The following is a 21,761-nucleotide window of genomic DNA, read 5'->3' on the forward strand; positions in this document are numbered from 1 at the left end:
ACTTTCCTTAAATAAGCTTCCTTGGGTTGAGGTGGTAGGTCCGTGTCGCCGGAGAACTACAACTCCCAGCCCACCCCGCGTCCTTCCCACTCTCATCCGCCACCGTACAGAGTCAGAGGGAGGTGTGTACTGCTGCTGCAATGGTATCTGTGGGACATTGAATGACTTTGGCTCCATCACCACACGCACGCACGCACACACACACACACACACACACACACACACACACACACACACACACACACACACACACTGCATTCATTCCGTTCTAAAAGGTGTCGGACATGGAGGCTCTCATCCCCGTCATAAACAAGCTGCAGGATGTGTTTAACACGGTGGGAGCGGACATCATACAGCTGCCGCAGATAGCGGTGGTAGGGACCCAGGTATAATAATAACCCCCCCACCTTTATTCTAGTCGTGCATGTTAAAGGTTCTGTGGTAAATCACTCTCTAGCCAGTGTGTAACCAGTTTGATTTATTTTATTTTATTTTATTTTATTTTATTTTATTTTATTTTATTTTATTTTATTTTATTTTATTTTATTTTATTTTATTTTATTTTATTTTATTTTATTTTATTTTATTTTATTTTATTTTATTTTATTTTATTTTATTTTATTTTGTCTTTATTCTAATGCATAAAGGTTTTGTGGTGAATCACTCTCTCTCTAGCCAGTGTGTTACCAGTTTTATTTGTTTTGATTTTATTTTTATTTTTATTGCCTTTTTGTATTTGTCTTTATTCTAATGCATGTTAAAGGCAGTTTGATTTGATCATGACGTTAACTGGGTTAATGCTGTTATTCTTTACCTGCAGAGCTACTAGGATGAAATGTCCACCATCATTCCATTACATCATGTTAGCCCCAATGTCATTGCATTGCCTGTCCCATGTATATACATCTCTTACATACACGTCATTATCCCATTATTTTATACAATATAGATTATATAACAAAATAAGAAAATACATTAAATTAATAATAATAATAGCCTAATAATAATAGTGGATAATGCAACCACACAATATACAATAGAATATACAACTCTAATAATAATAATAATAATGTAGCCTATAGGCTACACCACAGAGCTAGTGAATCACTCACAACTTCACATTATGCAGAGCCTGCCCTGCACTCTGCCCTGGCAGTGTGAGTGAGTGCTATCTATCTATTTCCATCATTCAGTCCCTATGTTTAGATCCTCATCGCCAGCTTGCTTCTATTAAAATCAGGCCATCGCTTGAGGAAAAGACAGGTGCAACCACCCACCCATGTTGGATGCTGTTATTTACTATTCATGTGGTATCAGTCTGACATGAACAATGTATGTATGTACAGTATGTATGTATAGCTTAGCTACTGCATTTCTGTAAACCATTGGTTCTCGGGTACAGATTTGTGTTAAAATGTTTCCAAAAATATTCAAAATGTTTCACCTCTTTTATTTTTTTTATAGCAGATCTACAAGCTCACATCGCGATGCGCTGTGAGCTTGTAGATCGGCCATTTTCAAACATCCGATGCTCATGTGGCCTAGCCGCCTAGTCGCTTCTCTTGGGCTTGTTTTCATAGACCCGGTCGCTTATTTCTCTCGCAAAAATCTGGCAAGCAACTGCCCTCAATGCCACTGTGTGTGTGTTTCTCCAGAGCAGTGGAAAGAGCTCGGTGTTAGAGAGCCTGGTGGGCAGGGACCTGCTGCCGCGCGGATGTGGCATCGTTACCAGGAGACCTCTCATCCTCCAGCTGGTGCACGTGGACCCGGGGGATGTCAGGATGGGAGATGACAGCGGTGGGTATAGTTTAAAGCAGTGGTTCTCAAACTTTTAGGGGTAAATAGATATGTATTTGTCCGCTTACCCCCCCATCTGAATTTCTTTTTTGCCAGGGACCCCCAGAAGAGTAGATTTGTTTTTTAAAGAAAATATTCAGTATGAGCTCGCAGCGTTGCACGAAGTGACGTGCTGTGAGCGTGTAGATCTGCTATGCTGGGGACCCACTGGAACCCCCCTCCCCAAGGACCCCTGGGGGCCCCGGACCACTCGTTTAAAGCTGCAATCCGGAACTGATTTTAAGTAATAAAACATTAATTTTAACCAATCTGTATGGTGGAGGTGGTTATATTTCCATGCTCTTTCAGACCTTGGTCAGGTAGGACACCTACTGGTTTACAAGTAGTACTGCCTCTTAAAGGACTAGTTCACCCCAATAATTACTTATTATGGAGATTCTCATGGAGATTTTTTCCTCACACATAGTTCTTTACTATTATTATTATATCTTCATCCACTGCCAAAGAATTATGACTCTGACCCTTGAACTTTTTACCAGTGTCTGGTCTAGGATCATAGGTAAACCAAGAACCTATCATCAGTCTAAACGGTATGATATTAAAAAAAATCAGTATCTGTACATTGAAACTATACAAACTATAGGATGCCAGGTCAGAGCAGTCGAGAGTCTCGACACAGATCAAACACGGGGACTTTTGGGGCTGTTACAAATGAGGCGACAGCTGAACTGTCATGTACTTTTGGTGTCCCCCTCTTTGCTGCCTTTGTGTGTGTGTTGTGTCTCTGCCTTGGGGGACCATGACCTTTGTTGTTTCACCACAAAAGTGATAATGTCACCGTCTCCTCAACTGCAGACCCCAGAATGTGGAAAAACACTGAGCTTCATAAAGGTGCAATGGCCAGGTGAAGTTCTGCTTAGCTACAGTTAGTCTTCTAGTTCCGCTCCTTTCCTGAATTTACGCCTAGGTTTGTCACAATCATGACATTTTAGTTGACGATTAATTGACCTACAAATAATTGCGATTAACAATTTTATTGTGTTTTGGGGATTAAAAATTAGAACACATGTACACAAAACAAAACAAAAATCAGTTTTGCCCTTTAGGCTTTGTAAATAAAAATTGCACAAGGCAGATATGACGACTTACTTGAATATACTTAAAGAAATTACTGACAATGACCGGTACTAATAAATTATGTACTATGGCCAAAGCAGGCCATTACTAATTTTATACTTTTATACTATTTTCAAAAATAAATAGCCAAACTCGTAAAGGATGTGCCAGTTGTGAGCATGTAGATGAATGAATTTAAATACATATGAATTGAAACAATTCTGACGATTATGCAAAAATAATAGCGATTATCTCAAATAATTCTGATAGCAATAAAATTGCGATCAGGTGATTATGTAATAATTGTGACAGACCTAGCTACGCCTGGTAATCTCCTTTCTTCTCCAATCTATAGTGACCTTCCATTAGTGTCCCATTAGGCTTCTGTTTAGATACGTCCATTTACCCTCCCCTAGCCGTGGCGAGTAGAGTCATTTGAATCATGTTTTATTATGATATAAACTATTGTATTGTATCGTTGCTGTTGTTCAGAAACCTCCTATCTCCATATTCTAACTTTTTATGTTTTATCGTAAATTAATGGCGCATGTGATCAATGATCATACTACAGTGTCACACAAATGCATCAAAAGTAGCAGCTTGAAACACAGCATGAAGCGACGCGTTTTGAGCTTGTGGATCTGCTACTTTTGATACTTTTTGAATTTCAATCCTGAAAAGAAACAGTTTTGGACATATGAGGTTTCCACCCGACAGAGACGATATTATATCCTACTTTTCACGTTGATACTATTTTCAGCTACAGCAGATATTTTATATGAAAATAAATGTTTAAGCTTTGCCAATAGTGCGATATACTATGATCATCAATTTTAGGAAATTGAAAACTGGTATTCAATTAAATACGCATGTCCATACAGCTCATTATTATGTTCTGTTTTTGTCTCAGGTGAGGAAGGAGAGGAATGGGGCAAATTCCTACATACCAAAAACAAGGTATGCTTTTCTGTGACACCCACAGCTTCATGTTTAACTTAACCACTGTACAATGACAAATAAAGGCATTCTGATTCTGAACGGACTCTTGACTGTGTATTTACTTCTCCAGATCTACACAGATTTCGATGAAATCAGGCAAGAAATTGAAAATGAAACTGAAAGAATATCAGGAAATAATAAGGTGAGACTTAGGGTTGATGAGGATGATAATAATAATAATAATAATAATAGATCTTCAATGAAAGATACATCCTAGGATGTTCTGGGACACATCATCAGTGATGTTCCTGATCATCGGTGTCTTTTCAACTTTGTGTGTGTGTGTGTGTGTGTGTGTGTGTAGGGGATCAGCGATGAGCCCATCCACCTGAAGATCTTCTCTCCGCATGTGGTCAACCTCACGCTGGTGGATCTGCCAGGGATTACCAAGGTAGGATCCCATAATATATCCCATACCAGTGTTCTGGCACATTACACCCGCTGACTGTTCATTATTTCATTATTCATGACTAAAGTTAGCATATTTTAAGTTACAGACTGAATCGATTTGTCTGATTTACCATGTAAGCCCTATTTTATTACTTTGTTGCACAGCTATGTCGTGCAAAAATAGCAGATCTACAAGCTCACAGCCTGTTGTGAGCTTGTAGATCGTCAATTTTTTAAAATCTATTTTTGAAAAGCTAATGGATTGTGTGTGACTGTGGCCTGTAGGTGCCGGTGGGGGACCAGCCCCAGGACATAGAGCTTCAGATCCGGGACCTGATCTTGAAGCAAATCTCCAACCCCAACTGCATCATCCTGGCTGTAACCGCCGCCAACACAGACATGGCCACCTCAGAGGCCCTGAAGGTGGCCCGTGACGTCGACACCGATGGTACAGAATGACACTGACTGCTTTCTCTGACGTTTTCATGTCAAAGACCCCCCCCCCCCCCGCCCCAATTGATATGTATTTGGCCAGGGACCCCCATACCAGAACCAGTGTTGCCAGATACTGTGAGAGAAACAAGCAACCAGGTCTAGGAAAACCAGCCCAAAAGAAGTGACTATGGGCCACATGAGTACTTTAACATGTACATCAGCTATTTGAAAATAGCAGATCTACAAGCTCACAACTTGAGCTTGTAGATCGGCTATTTTCAAATAAAATAATAAGCAGATCTGGCAACCCATACCAGAACATTTCTGTTGTTAATTTTTGTATTATTATTAATGTTAATTAATCCAAATCTTTTCCCAAATTTTCATTTGGCCAAAGCATAAAATAAGGTTTTGATGTTCTAGTAACTAATGTTGCTGGGGACCCCCTGGAACCCCCTCAAAGACCCCTAGGGGGGGGTCCCCAGACCCTACTTTGAGAACCACTGCAGTATGCATCCAGTTGGCTTGATTACACATAAACAGTAAGGCAAATGCCAGCGTCTGTGGTTAATCATTCTCCTCATGTATAATTATATATATATATATATATATATATATATATATATATATATATATATATATATATATATATATATAAAAACATTTATGTCACATGGCCAGAGAGAATACTCCTTTCTGATTGAGGTTGTACATCCAATAACCACACACCTTTAGCATAATGGCCTCAATCACCGTATTTAGGATTATTTAAGGCTTAAATAATAATAAATAAGTTACGTTTTACAGCTTACATTAGCTGCCTTTTACACATGACTATTGTCAGCTAACTGACTCAGAGAGTACTCATTCCTGGGTCATTACTACGTTCTGCCACTCAAGTAAGGTAATGTTCATTCTAATGCAAAGCTTCTATCCAAAGAGCGTATTGCCCCAAAATATGTATAAACATTTTAATTGCTGATAAGCAGCGATGGTGTAATCAACAATGAGTCGTGCGGTTATCAAAAGAAGAATGCACTCTGCGGATGTAAGCATTTATGCTGTTGAGGATAATTGTGGGGGGGGGGGGGGATCTTTGTCTTCCCTCATTAGGGGGATTGAGCGCATCTGCACGTATTAGGCAGACAGCAATCTGGGAACCCATTCGGTAAAAAAAACGTTTTTTTTTGTTTTAGCCTCTGGGGGCACCACTTCCTTTTTTTGTGTAGAAAAAGGAACTCGGTTTGGCTCCTCCCCTTTCTTAGTCCACTTCCTCCCGCTGTGCTTCTGTGTTTATTCCTACTTACAACAACACTACATGTTTAGTGGTGCTGACAGATTCTGCTGTTAGCAGAATCTGTACTGAGAGATCAGCATGCCATCATCGTTCCACCTCCCCTTTCCCCTTAATTTAGACTTTTCAAAGGTTTAGGCAATAAGATCATTTTAATTGCAAAGTAAAGAAGTTGTCCGAGTCCATGGTAGTCGCACCACAACACATGCATTATTTGTCCAGTACCGTCACAGACTGAGCCATGTGTGACTATTATGTATCCAGGAAGGAGGACGTTGGCTGTGGTGACCAAACTGGACCTGATGGACGCCGGTACAGATGCCATGGACGCGCTGATGGGCCGGGTCATCCCCGTCAAGCTGGGTCTCATCGGGGTGGTCAACAGGTGGGCCGCACCATGTCTTTCTCTTCAGTTCTCTTCTATTCTCAACCTTCTTCATTTCAGTGAGCCCCAGTTTCATGTGCATTAGGCCACAGACACCCATTTGATGCGAGTTCTTATCTGTGGGACCCCAGTCTACACTGTCAAATTCTCTGTTCATTTAATAAGACCTGAGGCTGATTGTACAAATGCCTTCTAAACCAATAGTTCTTTCAAGCTTTTTCAAAAATGTTCAAAAATACCATCCATTAACTCATTCACTGCCAGAATTATTGCTGGCCGCGTTTGCCCACTGCCAGAGATTTTTCATTGAAAAAAAAAAGTACTCAGGAGCCGAGATACAGAATTTTTAAGTTAACAAGGAAGTGGATGGGAGTTTAGATCTTCGAAAAATAAATTACGTTTTTTACGTCAGTGGCAGTATTGGTTAATTACGTCAATTACGTCAGAGGCAGTGAATGAGTTAAAGTATACTGTATGAATCACTGGTTTCAGAAAAAAGCATCTATCAGGAGACCACAAGGGGAGGTAGATTCCTCTAGAAAGGAGGTGTCATTCACTGCCGTCGTTTTTCCTTTTTCCCCTTTGTACAAATTGTACGTATTTGTTGATGACGTGTATTATTGTGTTCATTTCTTGCTATGTTGATTCATTGAACCACAATGGAAACAAGTCCCCACAGATGTTTCTGTGTTATCCTTTTAGCCTTAATGTCTTACTGTACCAAAGTGTGTTTACATTTCTGACTAATAAAGTATTCAATCAAATCAATAAAGAAAAACCCTGGTTTCCCCAGAGCCGACGTTGAGAAACGACAGTTCCATATTGGAACCGGTTCTGAGTCAGTGAACTATTGGGGTTTGATGAGCTCTGAGTCAAACAAATCTCTCGTGAGTTTTGGACTTTATTTCTAGTGTTACAGAACCAGGCGGCTGAAAGATTATTGTCACAAGAGAAACGCCTTTTTCCCCCCTCATTCTGACCACTAAGAATTAACCTAAAAGCTTTAATAAGGGATTCAAAAGGACACAGATTTGTATCTAGGTTCAAGTTCGATCAAATGCTCTCGAGTCTCCAACCCTAAATACCATGAATTTGACCTTTTCAGGAGCCAACTGGACATAAATAATAAGAAGTCTGTGGCTGACGCCATTCGCGACGAACACGCTTTTCTGCAGAAGAAATACCCATCTCTGGCCAGCAGAAACGGAACCAAATACTTGGCTAAGACCCTGAACAGGTAAAGTGTAAACTTAGAAATATCTTAACCCATTAATACCTGGAACGCATCTGTGTCACTTTAGATTTCTTTGGCTATTCAAAAATAGCAGATCTACAAGCTCATAGCGCGGCACCGAGTGCCGCGCTACGAGCTTGCAGATCTGCTATTTTTGAAAAATCGCGAAAAAATATTTTTTATATTTTTTTCAAAAAACTGTTAGGATTTAGATTTTTTTTAAAGAATCGCCTCAGGTCTTATGATTGTTGGCCAATCTGACCGACATGGCGACTCTGTGTGTATCAGTGTGGTTGTCTCTGCACCAGTGGTTCTAAAACTATTTAATGTCAAGGAGCCCCTTGTTTAGACAGATGCTAGCATTTTAGCCTAAAGGTCTCATGAAGATGCTTCTGAACATGTATTCTATTGCTAGTTTGACCACTTCAAAGTCCATAGGACTGAAATCGGTCGTGGCGACTGACTTAAATCCATGTAAATGCCTGAATTGTAAATGGCAGGCTGCTGATGCATCACATCCGAGACTGTCTGCCCGAGCTGAAGACTCGTATCAACGTCCTGGCGGCTCAGTACCAGTCCCTGCTGAGCAGCTACGGTGAACCCGTGGAGGACCAGAGCGCCACGCTGCTGCAGCTCATCACCAAGTTCGCCGCCGAGTACTGCAACACCATCGAGGGCACCGCCAAGTACATCGAGACGGCAGAGCTGTGAGTGCCGCTGTCTCTGAGGGCGGAATGCAGCGAACAGCTTTTTAATCTCAAGGACCCCCAGTTTGACATACATTAGACCATACATGGGCAACTGGCGGCCCGGGGGCTACATGCGGCCCCCGCCTTCACTTAAAGGAGGAGTTCACCCCAAAAAAATACTTATTTTCTATCAATTACACACCCCATGAAGCCTTGATTTCATGGATTTATTTTTGTTTATGTGGCATTCCTAAGACAATAATTTGATGACCGTGTGTATTTCCGGTAGGAGACACAAATAATCTACTTTGTGTCTCCTACCGGATACATTAGTACATTATACATCAAATTATTAGCTTAGGAATGCGACAAAAACAAAAAAGAATCAATGGATTCAAGGCTTCATAGGGTAATTTATTTATGATAGAAAATAAGTAATTTTTTGGGTGAACTCCTCCTTTAATGCGGCCTGCAGGTTAATATCAGAATACTGATATGTTATTGATTTCTGCTGTTACAATTCCAAACATGCAAACATGACCCGCTTTAATTACTTTACTCTATATTAGTAGCTTAATGACTAGTATTAAAAATGTATTGTCCTTTTTATGTCCAATGTATTTAAGGTCATAAAGTTAACATAAGTATAACTAAATGCATTTGTAATGAAATACAAATGTTACTTTTCAGGATTCCAATGAAAAAATAGCAAAACAATATTCTGGATTCCAATTCAAAAATAGCAAAAATAGTAGATCTACAAGCTCAAAACGCGTCGCAGTGCGACACGTTTTGAGCTTGTAGCTATTGTTGCTACTTTCGTGTGACATGGAATTGCGAAGTACGGCATTAATTTACGAAAAAAGTTTAAATACGGAGATAAGAGGTGTCTGCCCGACTGTATATGCAATGTGGCCCTCTGGAGTGAGTGTGGAAATATAGTGGCCCTCTCCATCATCAATGTTGCCCACCCCGGCATTAGACCGTTGTATCCCAACCTGGGGCCTATACCCCCACGGGATCACAAGTCTATTTGGAAGTGGTCCAAAATTTTAAACATGTTGCTTTCATCCACTTTCAGCTTGGCATCCCTGTTTTGGGTACGTCGTTATATTGTCAAAAATAAGTCGACATCTTTTCAAAGATTTTCAAAAAAGGTTTAAAAATAGCATAAAAGTTTCATTTCAAACCAGACAGACATACATGTGTTTGGCCACAGGGTGGAGCTGTTGGTTGCATGAAATGAAAATGAAACGAACGAAAGCATTTAATTTGCCTTTGTAGTCTAAAAATGTTGCCGGTTGTAAGTGTAAATGTAAAGATTTATAAAGAAAACTTGAGGCTGAGAGAAAAAATGGTTGCCTCTGTTTTCACATCACAGCTATAATCCCACTGGTGTGTTTCATGCAGGTGTGGTGGAGCCCGAATTTGTTACATATTCCACGAGACGTTCGGCAGAACCTTGGAGTCTGTGGATCCACTGGGAGGACTCACTACCATAGACATACTGACCGCTATCAGAAACGCTACTGTGAGTGTACACACACACACACACACACACACACACACACACACCCCCACACCCACACCCCCACACACACACACACACACACACACACACACACACACACACACACACACACACTGACCCTGACGCATCGACAGAATATCCTGTAGTCCAAAGATCACAAGTTCGATACCCACAACAGTCAGCTCTCGTTCACAGTCTTTTTAACCGGCGTCTTGAAACATCACACTCTGCTGTACTTTAACCCATTGATACCTGGAACGCATCTGTGTCACTTTAGATGTCTTTGGCTATTCAAAAATAGCAGATATACAAGCTCATAGCGCGGCACCGAGTGCCGCGCTACGAGCTTGTAGATCTGCTATTTTTTTTAAATCTTGAAAAAAAAATGTTTGGGTTTTTTTTTTTTTTTACTTAGGATTTAGATTTTTATTTTTAGAATCGCCTCAGGTCTTAATGGGTTAAAGTCATTCTCAATCTAAAGTACCCAGTAAAAGGGCTGAAAACAGACTCTTGACACCCCTCCCTTCTCTACGGCAGGGCCCTCGTCCGTCCCTGTTCGTCCCCGAGGTGTCCTTTGAGCTGCTGGTGAAGAAGCAGGTGAAACGGCTGGAGGAGCCCAGCCTGCGCTGTGTGGAGCTGGTGCACGAGGAGATGCAGAGGATCATCCAACACTGCAGCAACTACAGCACACAGGTGACTGCCGGCCCGCTCTTCATTCGACCCATTCAAACCGGGAACGCGGTCTGTGTCACTTTAGATTTCTTTGGCTATTCAAAAATAGCAGATATACAAGCTCATCGCGCGGCACCGAGTGCCGCGCTATGAGCTTGTAGATCTGCTATTTTTTTGGGGAAAGAAATTGTGGAAAATTGTGGGTCCTTTGAATATATATATTTTTTTTTAAAGCGAACATTTGTATCTCAAATCTTTGTTTCTGGGGATTCTACAAATGTCTTCTAAATCCTAACAGTTTTTTGAAAAAACTTATGTTGCTATATATCAGTGGTTCTCAAAAATTAGATGTATTTGGCCGTGGGACCCCCCCATCTCAAAACATTTTGTTCCAGGGACTCCCAGAAGTTGTAACAGAGTTAAAAAATGTTCGCTTTAAAAAAATATACATTCAGATTTGCACACATTTTCCCGATAAAAAAAAATTAGCAGATCTACAAGTTCATAGCACGGCACTCGGTGCCGCGCTATGAACTTGTATATCTGCTATTTTTTAATAGCCCAAAGAAATCTTAAAATGACACACACAGATGCGTTCCTGGTCTTAAAGGGTTAAAGGGATATTTCACTTTCAAAAAAACTTTGGGTCATTTTATCGTCTAATCAGGCTTTTGTGAGCCCCCCAGACCGTTTTTAAGTTGCTTGATTCAGTATTTAGATATTTGATATTCATTTTATCAGACACGCCCCCTTCCTATACAAACCCATTATAACTTCAAACTCCATTTTTAACATGTTAGATTCATCAAAAACACCCGCCCTTGGTTCTGGTGACTCACCCTGCCCTCCTAATACGCGAGGGGGCCGTGTTTTTTTGATTACCTTTTTCATTTATTTTTTATATTTTTTTTGGAAGAAAAATATAAAACAATACAATAAAAAAAATAATAATAATAAATGAAAAAAGTAATCAAAAAAACAAACCCCTCGCGTATTAGGAGGGCAGGGTGAGTCACCAGAACCAAGGAAAAAAAATCACAAAAGCCTGAGTAGACAATAAAATGACCCAAAGTTTTTTTGAAAGTGAAATATCCCTTTAAGTTCCATTAATCCAACACTGCAGCAACTACAGCTCTTCATTTAAGTCAGTGGTTCCCAAACATCGTCACGTCAAGGTCTCAAGGACCCCCCGAATTGATATGTATCTGTGGACTGAAGCCCCTTCAGTGGGAGGGGGAGAAAACTACTGTGCATTTAGTAAATGGATGATTTGTCTAAGGATTTAAACCAACACACGGGGACATTTAAAGAAAGGAGTTCCTGTGTAACGATTTCTGAATGTTGTAGTCACTTCTCTACTGTGTGTGTGCGTGTGCACGTGTGTGTTCGTGTGTGCGTGCGTGTGTCGTTCGCAGGAGTTGCAGAGGTTTCCTAAGCTTCATGAGGCCATAGTAGAGGTGGTCACCTCCCTCCTCAGAAAGAGACTGCCCATCACCAACGAGATGGTACCGTCACACCAGTCTCTTCTTTTTCTATTTGTAATGCGCACCATAACACTCTGAGGCCTCATCGCCCGCCATAACCTGTTGTGTTTGTCCTGTTGCAGGTACATAACCTGGTAGCCATTGAGCTGGCCTACATCAACACCAAACATCCGGACTTTGCGGATGCATGCGGTGTCATGAACAACAATATAGAGGTCTGTGCACTACTTGTTTTGTGTGTAGGAGTAGATCCAAGTGCGTTTGTAGAATAAAAGTGCCGTCCAAAGAAAGCTGGGAAATGTTGGGGGATCGTGCAACAGAAAGTCAGCTTTCCTTTAGTGCTTTGGTGTTTTGGTTGTACAAAGAGTGGTCAAGGGTGATGAGTCTCACCTGCTGTTTGTGGGGGTGGTACACAATTTGGGGGACAAGGGTTAACCCATTAAGACCTGAAGCCGATTCTACATGTCTCCTAAATCTCAACAGTATTCTGAAAAATGTTTCTATATCAGTGGTGCTCAAACTTTTTCATGTCAAGGACTCCCAAAATTATATGTATTTGGCCACGGACCCCCATCAAAATATTTTGTTCCAGGGACCCCCAGAACCAACGATTTGAGTTAAAAATGTTCGCTTTAAAAATATAAATATTCAAAGATTTGCACACATTTTCACGATTTTTCAAAAATAGCAGATCTACAAGCTCGTAGCGCGGCACTCGGTGCCGCGCTATGAGCTTGTATATCTGCTATTTTTGAATAGCCCAAAGTGTAAAATGCTTTTTAGCTCAAATCTAAAAATGACAGTTCCAGGTCTTAATGGGTTAAAATCATAGATGTATAAAGGTAGACGCCTCCTCCGACTCTGGGGCGTCTGTATCGCGGCCGTCATATTAGAGGGGCCACTGACTACTGACTACTGGCCAATCACAGCGCGTCTTTTGGCATAATCTATTTGTATGCAAAAAACAACGGAATGAGGTATCTAGGTTTATATAGTATCTATGGTTAAAATGACTGAGCAGGTGTGCATTTTTATACTGACCTGATGAAGATCCTGTGAGGATCGAAACGTTGTCTACTCAATAAAGTGATCATTTGCCTTGAAGACGCGGTGCGGGCTCTACCTCCTTAAATAATAGTTTCTTTGGCCTAGCACCCACCGTCGATGTGTGTAATTAGGTATGCTTTGTACAAAGATATTACTCATAAAATAATATATCTCTCTAACACACGAAGAGTGTTTTTTCATTTACCCAAGAAAGCTGTCAAAATGTATGTTTTAAAATTGGTATTGCAACAATTGTCTGTAATTAACGTGTTGCATATTTAAATTGAAGCTTTTACCGCTTACCGGTGTACTTGTTAATTTATCTACTGTAACTCTGAAAGTGTAGAAATGTAACCAAATGGACCCATTGTTACATTTTGAATTAAGGCTGAGGAATTTGCTGTGTTGGGTGCACTTTACATGTAATCTATTTGACGATGCCAACATGTGCTCTTGGATCTTTTCAGGAGCAGAGGAGTAAGAGGATGAGAGAGCTGCCTCAGTCAGTGCCCAGGGATAAGGTAAAAACAACATATTACTATTACTAAACCATAATTAAATCATATAAATGCCTCACATACACACAGAAACATGGTTCTTAAATGGTTCTTTAAAAGTCTATATGGTTCCACGAAGAACCATCACCTACTAAAGAACCGTTTTATCTAGTCTAGTGAATGGTTCTTCATGTTCCTCATATGGTTCCAGAGAACCATTTTTTGTCAAAGTTCTTTGAGGAAACAGAAATGGTAACTCAAGCAAAACAGTTCTTTCTATGGCGGCACTCTGAAGAACCAGTTTCGGTTCCAGTTGGCACCTTTTGTTTTTCTGTGTGTAGATTTATGTCTGTTCGAGATGTCACCCCGCCTCCACAATTGTCACGTAAAGTGTAACGGACAGACTCGTGCTTTGATCAAACGCGAGCACACAGAACCCACCCCAGAGATAGTCAAATGAAGGAACAAGTGGCTGGATGGAAGACGATGACGAATCACGGATGTCTCCTCTCTCTGTGCCGAACTGGCCGACCTCCTTTACTCCTTCCTTCCACGCTTGTTCTCAGCCCTCTTTCTGTCCGTTCCCGCTGTCCTTTTTTTTCTTGCTAGTCTGTTGGCAAAGGTCCGCTCGGCCCGGGTCCGGTGTCAGGCGAGCCCCCCGCCCCGGGAGCTGACGTGGATTCTGCCAAGGTGGGCAGCTAGACCGGCTGATTGGCTCACTGCCTGGTGTCGGGGCATGGATCGGATCGGTTGAATACATGGGTGTTGGGCATGCTCTATGATTTTGTTTGGTGTGCTGATGCTGTGTGCTTGGCCTTGCCTTCCTTATTCAGCCTGTGTTGACTTGCATTAACTATCACTGTGTTCTCTGCACAGTCCGTCTCCCCAGTGTTCAGAGCTCACCCATTTTTAAACTCAAACCTAGGGGTGCAACAGTTAACCAACCTAATCGATTATAGAAAATAATCGATATAAATAAAATAAAACTATTTAAAAAAAAATCACACCCAGTGTGAAGTGGGCGGTGTGGTCACAGTGGTCATCACAGTGATGGAAGTTCACTTAAAGAAAAGTAATATTTCTGAAGTGGGTGGTGCTATTTATTAACAATAAACAATAAATAAACAATGGTTGGTCCACAATGGGTGATTCACTTAAAAAAAATCACACCCAGTGTGAAGTGGGCGGTGTGGTCACATTGGTCATCACAGTGATGGAAGTTCACTTAAAGAAAAGTAATATTTTGGACCAACCATTGTACACCCCTAACTTAAAAAAAAAACATATATGTTTTTTAAGTGCATAGTCCTATTTATAGGGCTATGCACATGTGTCATGTGTTTCACTAGCCAATCACAGTCCTGAATAGAGTCAGCGGTGGCCAATCACGGTGCAGGGTTAGGGGGGTACAATGGTGGCCAATCACAGCGCAGGGTTGGGGGGGTACAATGGGTGGGGGGGGTACAATGGTGGCCAATCACAGTGCAGCGAATGTCGATGTCCAAACCTCACTTATAGGGGCGGTTTCACCGCCCAAAAAAACATAAATGTGTTTTTTTTAAGTGCATGGTCCTATTTATAAGGCTATGCACATGTGTCATGTGTTTCACTAGCCAATCATAGTCCTGAATAGAGTCAGCCAATAAAGTCAGCCAATCATATTACAGCTAGCATTGAATGTGTAGGGGTTAGGGGTGTACAATGGTGGCCAATCACGGTGCAGGGTTAGGGGGGTACAATGGTGGCCAGTGATTTGCATTGAATGTGTAGGGGTTAGGGGTGTAGGGGGGTACAATGGTGGCCAATCACAGTGCAGCGAATGTCGATGTCCAAACCTCACATATAGGGGCGGTTGCACCGCCCAAAAATAGCTGATCTAGAAGCTGTGAGCTTTCTACTTGAACTCTGCTGTTGTCTTTGGCTGAACTGTAATCACTGTTTAGACTGTGTTTTGTCCTTTCATGTCTCTCTGTATACTACATGCCTGGTTATAGGCATATACTACACTAATAACGCTCACGATCCTGACAGACAAAGGCTTCGCTCACTAGTGTTTCTATACGAGACCCGATACGCTGAATTTGCTTACCAGACACAAGCTGTTGGAGTGACAGTCGTACCATGTGTGTGTGTGTGTCACATCACTGTGTTTCACATTCCCATTACTAATATTGTGGGATGTTGGGAACTTGGGCTAATGGAAAACATTTAACTACTTTCAACCTGGTGTCCCTGTTTTGGGCATGTCATTATATAGACAAAGTTTTCGAAGAATTTCCAAAAATGTCGATTTATAAGCTTGTAGATTGTCTATTTTTAGCTAATTAATTTTTTACCGGGCCTAAAGCAAAATGGCACTTTGGTAGACGTCTGGGTTGTGCATTTACCTTGCCATGTAACGCTAAATATTGGTGAGATATCATCAATAGTTGCTCCATTGATAAGAACTTGATAATCCAAAATAGTCATTGACTTACATTGCACAGTGAAACAGGTCTCAAAGTCACTCATTTAGCACATAATCGAATGCAAATAAAGGGAATTCTGCCAAGACGAAACATTACAAAAAACTATTTTACTATTTGAAGATCTCAAGGCTGGACCGCGGACCCAGTCCGGAGCTTCTATCTAACTGAAAGTGTAAAATTAACAGCAAGTTCACATTTTTATAAAACAATACATACAGTATTTGGATTTACATCATGGCAAGGTAACAGTGGTGGAAAGTAACTACAGTAAGTACTATGTACTCAAGTACTGTACTTAAGTACAATTTTGAGGTACTTTTACTGGAGTATTTCCAATTTTCAATACTTTTGCTTCTACTCCACTACATCTCAGAGGCAAATATTGTACTTTTTACTCCACTACAATTATTTGAAAACTTTAGTTACTTTGTAGATTTTGATTATTATTACAAAACATACATTAACTACTATTTAAAAATGTGAAAATGAGTGATCTACAAGCTCATCACGTTTGTAGATCGGCTATTTTCAAAAGATTTTTAACGCATTTTATACATGATACCTTCTGAAACAGGACATTCTGCATAATGAGTACTTTTACTTTTGGTACATTAAGTACATTTTGATCCCAGTACTTTTGTACTTTTGCTCAAGTCAATTTTGAATACCGAACTATACCGAACAGACTATTTCTACAATAGGGTATTGATACTTTTACCCAAGTAAAGAATGTGAGTACGTTTTCCACCACTGCAAGGTAAGCATACAAACCAACAACCTCAACTAAGGTGTCCTTTTGCTTTAAGTGGTTAACGTCATAGTTGAAGGCAATATCAGGGCAATATCAGGTGTGTGCTTAAAGCTGCCCTAAGCTAATTTTCCCTCTAAGGCTGTGGTTCACAAACCTTTTTTCCTTGGAGCTTCCCTTCTTACATCTGACAAAGCTGAGACCACACGTGCTCCGCGTGCACGCAGGTTTTCCAGGCATTGTAACCACTTACAAGCCCTATGCTTTTTTTTGGTTGCTATTTTTCAAACAGATTATTTTTCAAACAACGTTAGTGTGCTGTGCAACATGTGGGAGTCAGCTTGCATCATCATTATACTCTTCATCATACTCATCCTCATCATCGTCGTCGTCATCATCATCATCATCTTCATCGTCGTGTGTGGTTGTGTGTGATGCAGGGCGAGCAGGGCGACGGGAACTGGAGGGGGATGCTGAAGAAGGGAGAAGAGGCCCCATCCTCGGGCCCCGGGAGCCCGCTGAAAGGGGCCGTCAATCTGCTTGATGTGGTAACTCTCTTAAAACTTCTTAACCCATTAAGGCCTGAAGCCGATTTTACAAATGTCTTCTAAATCCCAACAGTATTCCGAAAAAAACGTATGTTTCTATATCGGAGGTGCTCAAACTTTTTCATGTCAAGGACCCCCAAAATGTATATGTACTGTATTTGGCCGCCGACTCCATCTCAAAATATTTTCCTCCAGCAACCCCCAGAAGCAAAGATTTTAGTTAAAAACGTACGCTTTAAAACAATATGTATTCAAAGATTTGCTCAAAATTTCACGATAATTTTTTTTCCCCGCAGATCTACAAGCTTGTAGTGCGGCACTCGGTGCCGCGCTACGAGCTTGTAGATCTGTAAAATTATGCTTTTTAGCTCAAATCAAAAAGTGAAACAGATGCGTTTAAATCACAAATGTACAGAAGGTTATTTAGATGGCATGTTGTTTAGACAGATGCTAGGTTCATTGTTTACCTGGTATCCTAGTTTCTTTGAGGCGAGGCTCTACACTGTTCTCTCTGCAGGCGTTCATGCTTACTCTGCTTGTTCCATTCTTGCTCTTGAACGTCGCTCTGGATAAGAGCATCTGCTAAATGCCTAAATTGTAATTGTAAATCGTTTGGCAGTATTTGATTGTTCTTTTTGTTGGAAGGTGTGAGTGGGCATGGTGTGAGTGGTCTCTCTCTCTCTCTCTCTCTCTCTCTCTCTCTCTCTCTCTCCCCCCCCCCCACTGGCACACACACCCCAAAAAAACTCTCTTTCTGAGAGAATGGGAATGTTACTCTTTTACTGTCGCTTTATGTCTGGATAAACTCCAGTCCAATGCAATTTTAAAGACATAGTCATATTTAAGTAATTAGGCTAGTGGTTATTATTAAATATGGCTCTTGTATTGCTAACTTTTTAATAGATCCTATGTAAGTAAAGGCTGATAAAAGTGTCAAACTCCCAAAATCCACCATAATACTGGAAATTACATCTACTCTGTTAAACATTTCCTGGTGGGGGAACCCTAGACCCCCCGCTTGGGTAATCGTAAATTGTAATCGTAAATCGTAGGCGCCGTTTCTCAAACATTCTCGAAACATTAAAAGATATGGCATAACTGGTTAAAAGCTTCTCATTTGATAATTGGGTGTCGGTCTCTTACAAGCTCTCCTCCCCCGTCTCTCCTTATAGCCTGTACCTGTTGCCAGGAGACTGTCGTCGCGGGAGCAGCGAGACTGTGAGGTCATCGAGCGGCTCATTAAGTCCTACTTCCTCATTGTCCGAAAGAACATTCAGGACAGGTACAGTAGAGTACAGTACAGCATGTACCACCATGCATGGATTTATTCACATCTACTGATGTGTTTAGTTTATTTTGAAGGGGGTGGGTAGGGACTCCTGTAGCGGCAACATCATACCCAAGATTAGAGCTGAGCGATAGAACTTCAAATCATCCACGTGCATTTTTTGGACCATCATTTTAAACATCAATTAGTCGATTGTGTTCCGGCTTGGATCAATGGTTTTAACATAGTTTACTCTAAGGTTATAGGGTTTCAAAGAAAAAAATTGATACTATAACAATTAGTATTATATTACCAATAAAATGTTAGTGTTTTGACAAATATTTGGGGACCCACTTGCAATATCCTCGTGGCCGAATCGCTGCCCTATATGAATTTGAAATCGTCTCGTCCCATAGCGTGCCCAAGGCGGTGATGCACTTCCTGGTGAACCACGTGAAGGACAGCCTCCAGAGCGAGCTGGTTGGTCAGCTCTACAAGTCCGGCCTCCTCAACGACCTGCTCACCGAATCAGAGGACATGGCTCAGAGACGCAAGGAGTCTGCAGACATGCTACAGGTACACTGAGCTGTCACTCACGCCCTAGTGCTGCCTGTTGATAGCAATGCTTGACAAGTTTTACAAATCTAATCTATCTTATCTAGCTGGATAAATGGACATTTTGACAGCACTATCGTCAGTGTTGTGTAAATGCATTATTTTTTTGTTTACACATTATCTTTTCTATTAATATGTTGGATTCATGTTAATGTATTTTCAGATATTTAACCACTTAAACCCTCAATACTTTGTAAACTTGAACTTTGGCATTGTAGCTGGTCTGTTCTTTTTCACTCTACACAAACTCTCTGAAAATAGCAGATCTACAAGCTCACAACGCCTCGCGTTGTGAGCTTGTAGATCTGCTATTTTCAGATAATGTTCCCCATCACAAAGATTTGACGGACCCCCTTGTAGTTACTCTGAGGACCCCCTAGGGGTCCTGGACCCCCTGTTGAAGACTGCTGCCCTGTATGTTTCTCACAGAAGAAGACGTGGGTCTTCTTCTGTCTTCTTATGGCGTGGCTCCTCAGAGGCAAGCCGTTTCCCAAACAATGGGTCAGGACACATTCTTGGGTCGTGGGTAAATATCCCCGAACGTTGAACGGGGGATCCAGTAGGGATTTGGGAAGGAATTAATTGCCATCACATTATTAGGGATAAAACCCTTTTATTAGGGATAAAAAAGGGTTAAAAATAAATAATTGGCAACACTAAATAAAACAAAAAATAGACAAGGAGGAATAAACAGGTTAATCTTCCCAGTTCTGCATAGTTTTCGGGTTGGTCACTGATGCCTACATTTCAATGTCATTTTCGTCCCTTGTTTTTGCAGGCACTGCAGCGGGCCAGTCAGGTGATCGCTGAGATCAGGGAAACCCACCTGTGGTGAGAAACCAACTCATCTGTCTTCAGCTCTGATCACCATGCCTAACCCACTGCACTCCATCCTTTTCTTTATTTTTATTTTTTTTATGATCAACACAACACTTTATTTGAGTTTTACCTTTAGCAGAACACATAATAAAACAAACATACAAGTAAGCATGGCACTCCAGCCTTTTCAAATGCACTGGAATGGGTTCTGATAGTTAACCATGTTTAGTTTAATGTATAAGCACTGGTTCTCAGCGTGGGGTTCGGGGTCCTCGAGGGGGTACCAGGGGGGTCCCCAGCTAAATGACTTGATAGTTAGAGGAGCTTACAGATATGCTTGCATTTACCAATAGTATTGTACGTATGAAAATGCACAGCAAAATACTTAACTGGTTAACTGGTATCTCCTGTAACGGAGATGAGTTTGTGGGCATTTTCTGCAGCAGTCATGTTGTTTTGCTTAAAGTTATTTGAGATAGAAAAAAAGAAAAAGGGCATGTCCCTATTTATCTGAAATATTTTCATTTGTTCAGTGAAATTATAATGCGTAGGTTGTTTTTGTCTTGCAGCAGTGTTGCGCCTTGTACATACATTGTCACTTTTATTTGGTAAGCTGCTGTGGCCACACTGTATGTATAGTGTATAACAAAATAATCCAGTCACTGTGTTCCCACCACCACCATATTTATTTATTGCCATTTATTTAAGTGTCTTGTTATAAGTTGGAGCCATTGTCGTGCAGTAGCTCGGCTACATTGGCGGCATATCATTTTGTTTACGTAAGGTATGTGAAAGTTCTGGTGCACTGTGGATTCTGTATGGTTCCCCCAAACAATAAATGTATTTTATTGTCATGTTGCTGTTGTTGTTTCGTTTTTTAAAGGGATTTAAAGAACTAAATCAGGGGTTTATGAACCGGAGGTGTAGGGTTCACAGCTGCTAAGGAACATTTTCGCTCTCCATCTAAACTCTAAAAGGTCATCTAAAATCCAAGGTTAAGTATTTCGTTCTCACTTGCATGTTTTGATTGATTGATTGAATACTTTATTTAGAAAGACATGGTAAAAGTACATGGAAGTACAATTCACAATACAAGGTCCTCTAAACTGGATCGCTCCTAAAAGCACTTGGCTTATTTAAAATTAGATCCCGTGCACTCAAATCATGATGACATTTAAGAAGACTAATATAAGACTAGTTTAGGGTTCAAAGCTGCTAAGGAACATTTTTGCACTCCATCTAAACTCTAAAAGGTCATCTGAACTCATCTGAAGGTATTTCGTTCTCACCTCCGTGGCATGAGAGATATATCTGTTGGTTTGTAAACCAGAGGTTTGGGATTCAAGACCAATATTTTGCAGATTTTCACTCTCCATCTAAATTCTACAAGGTTAAGTATTACATCCTCAGTAGCATCTTCTGTGCCAATGTGGCTCCAGAACTAAATCAGTGGTTTATGAGCTAGAGGTTTAGGGTTCAAAGCTGCTAAAGGAAAAATGTTCACTCTATCTAGATTCTAAAAGGTGGGTTAAGTATTACATTCTCAATTTCATCCATCGTGCCAGTGTGGCTCAAGAGATACATTAGGGCTTTATTAACCAAAGGTATAGGGTTCCAAACTCCTTATGAACAGACCTGCCAACCCTTCTGTTCTCACCAGGAGAATCCTGTTATTTGACCCCATCTCCTGGACGTCTCCTGTTCTTCCATTTCTCCTGTTCTTATC

The 21,761-nt window shown here is 40.9% G+C and overlaps 1 protein-coding gene across 3 annotated transcripts; it reads left to right on the plus strand.

Annotated features, from left to right (window-relative positions):
- Positions 1-284: 284 nt before the first annotated feature.
- LOC308079413 (dynamin-1-like protein) lies at positions 285-20,808 on the plus strand (the record flags this gene model as incomplete). 3 transcript variants are annotated; one of them, XM_080420883.1, is made up of 18 exons in its annotated part: positions 285-386; positions 1,656-1,797; positions 3,824-3,870; positions 3,983-4,054; positions 4,217-4,303; positions 4,588-4,750; positions 6,296-6,416; positions 7,522-7,653; positions 8,151-8,357; positions 9,750-9,870; positions 10,408-10,563; positions 11,958-12,047; positions 12,149-12,241; positions 13,541-13,594; positions 17,227-17,334; positions 18,507-18,616; positions 19,018-19,177; positions 19,995-20,808. In XM_080420883.1, the coding sequence occupies 18 exons, from the start codon at positions 285-287 to the stop codon at positions 20,049-20,051; spliced, it is 2,022 nt and encodes a 673-aa protein (XP_080277009.1). In that variant the 3' UTR covers positions 20,052-20,808. The 3 variants fall into 3 exon arrangements, with proteins under 3 accessions (XP_080277009.1, XP_080277007.1, XP_080277008.1); XM_080420881.1 differs by lacking the exons at positions 17,227-17,334; positions 18,507-18,616; positions 19,018-19,177; positions 19,995-20,808 and adding an exon at positions 14,180-14,378; XM_080420882.1 differs by lacking the exons at positions 17,227-17,334; positions 18,507-18,616; positions 19,018-19,177; positions 19,995-20,808 and adding an exon at positions 13,912-14,033.
- Positions 20,809-21,761: the final 953 nt, after the last annotated feature.

The sequence above is a fragment of the Gymnoscopelus braueri genome (assembly GCF_963280865.1).
Source record: "Gymnoscopelus braueri genome assembly, chromosome: 23".
NCBI classification, from domain to species: domain Eukaryota; kingdom Metazoa; phylum Chordata; class Actinopteri; order Myctophiformes; family Myctophidae; genus Gymnoscopelus; species Gymnoscopelus braueri.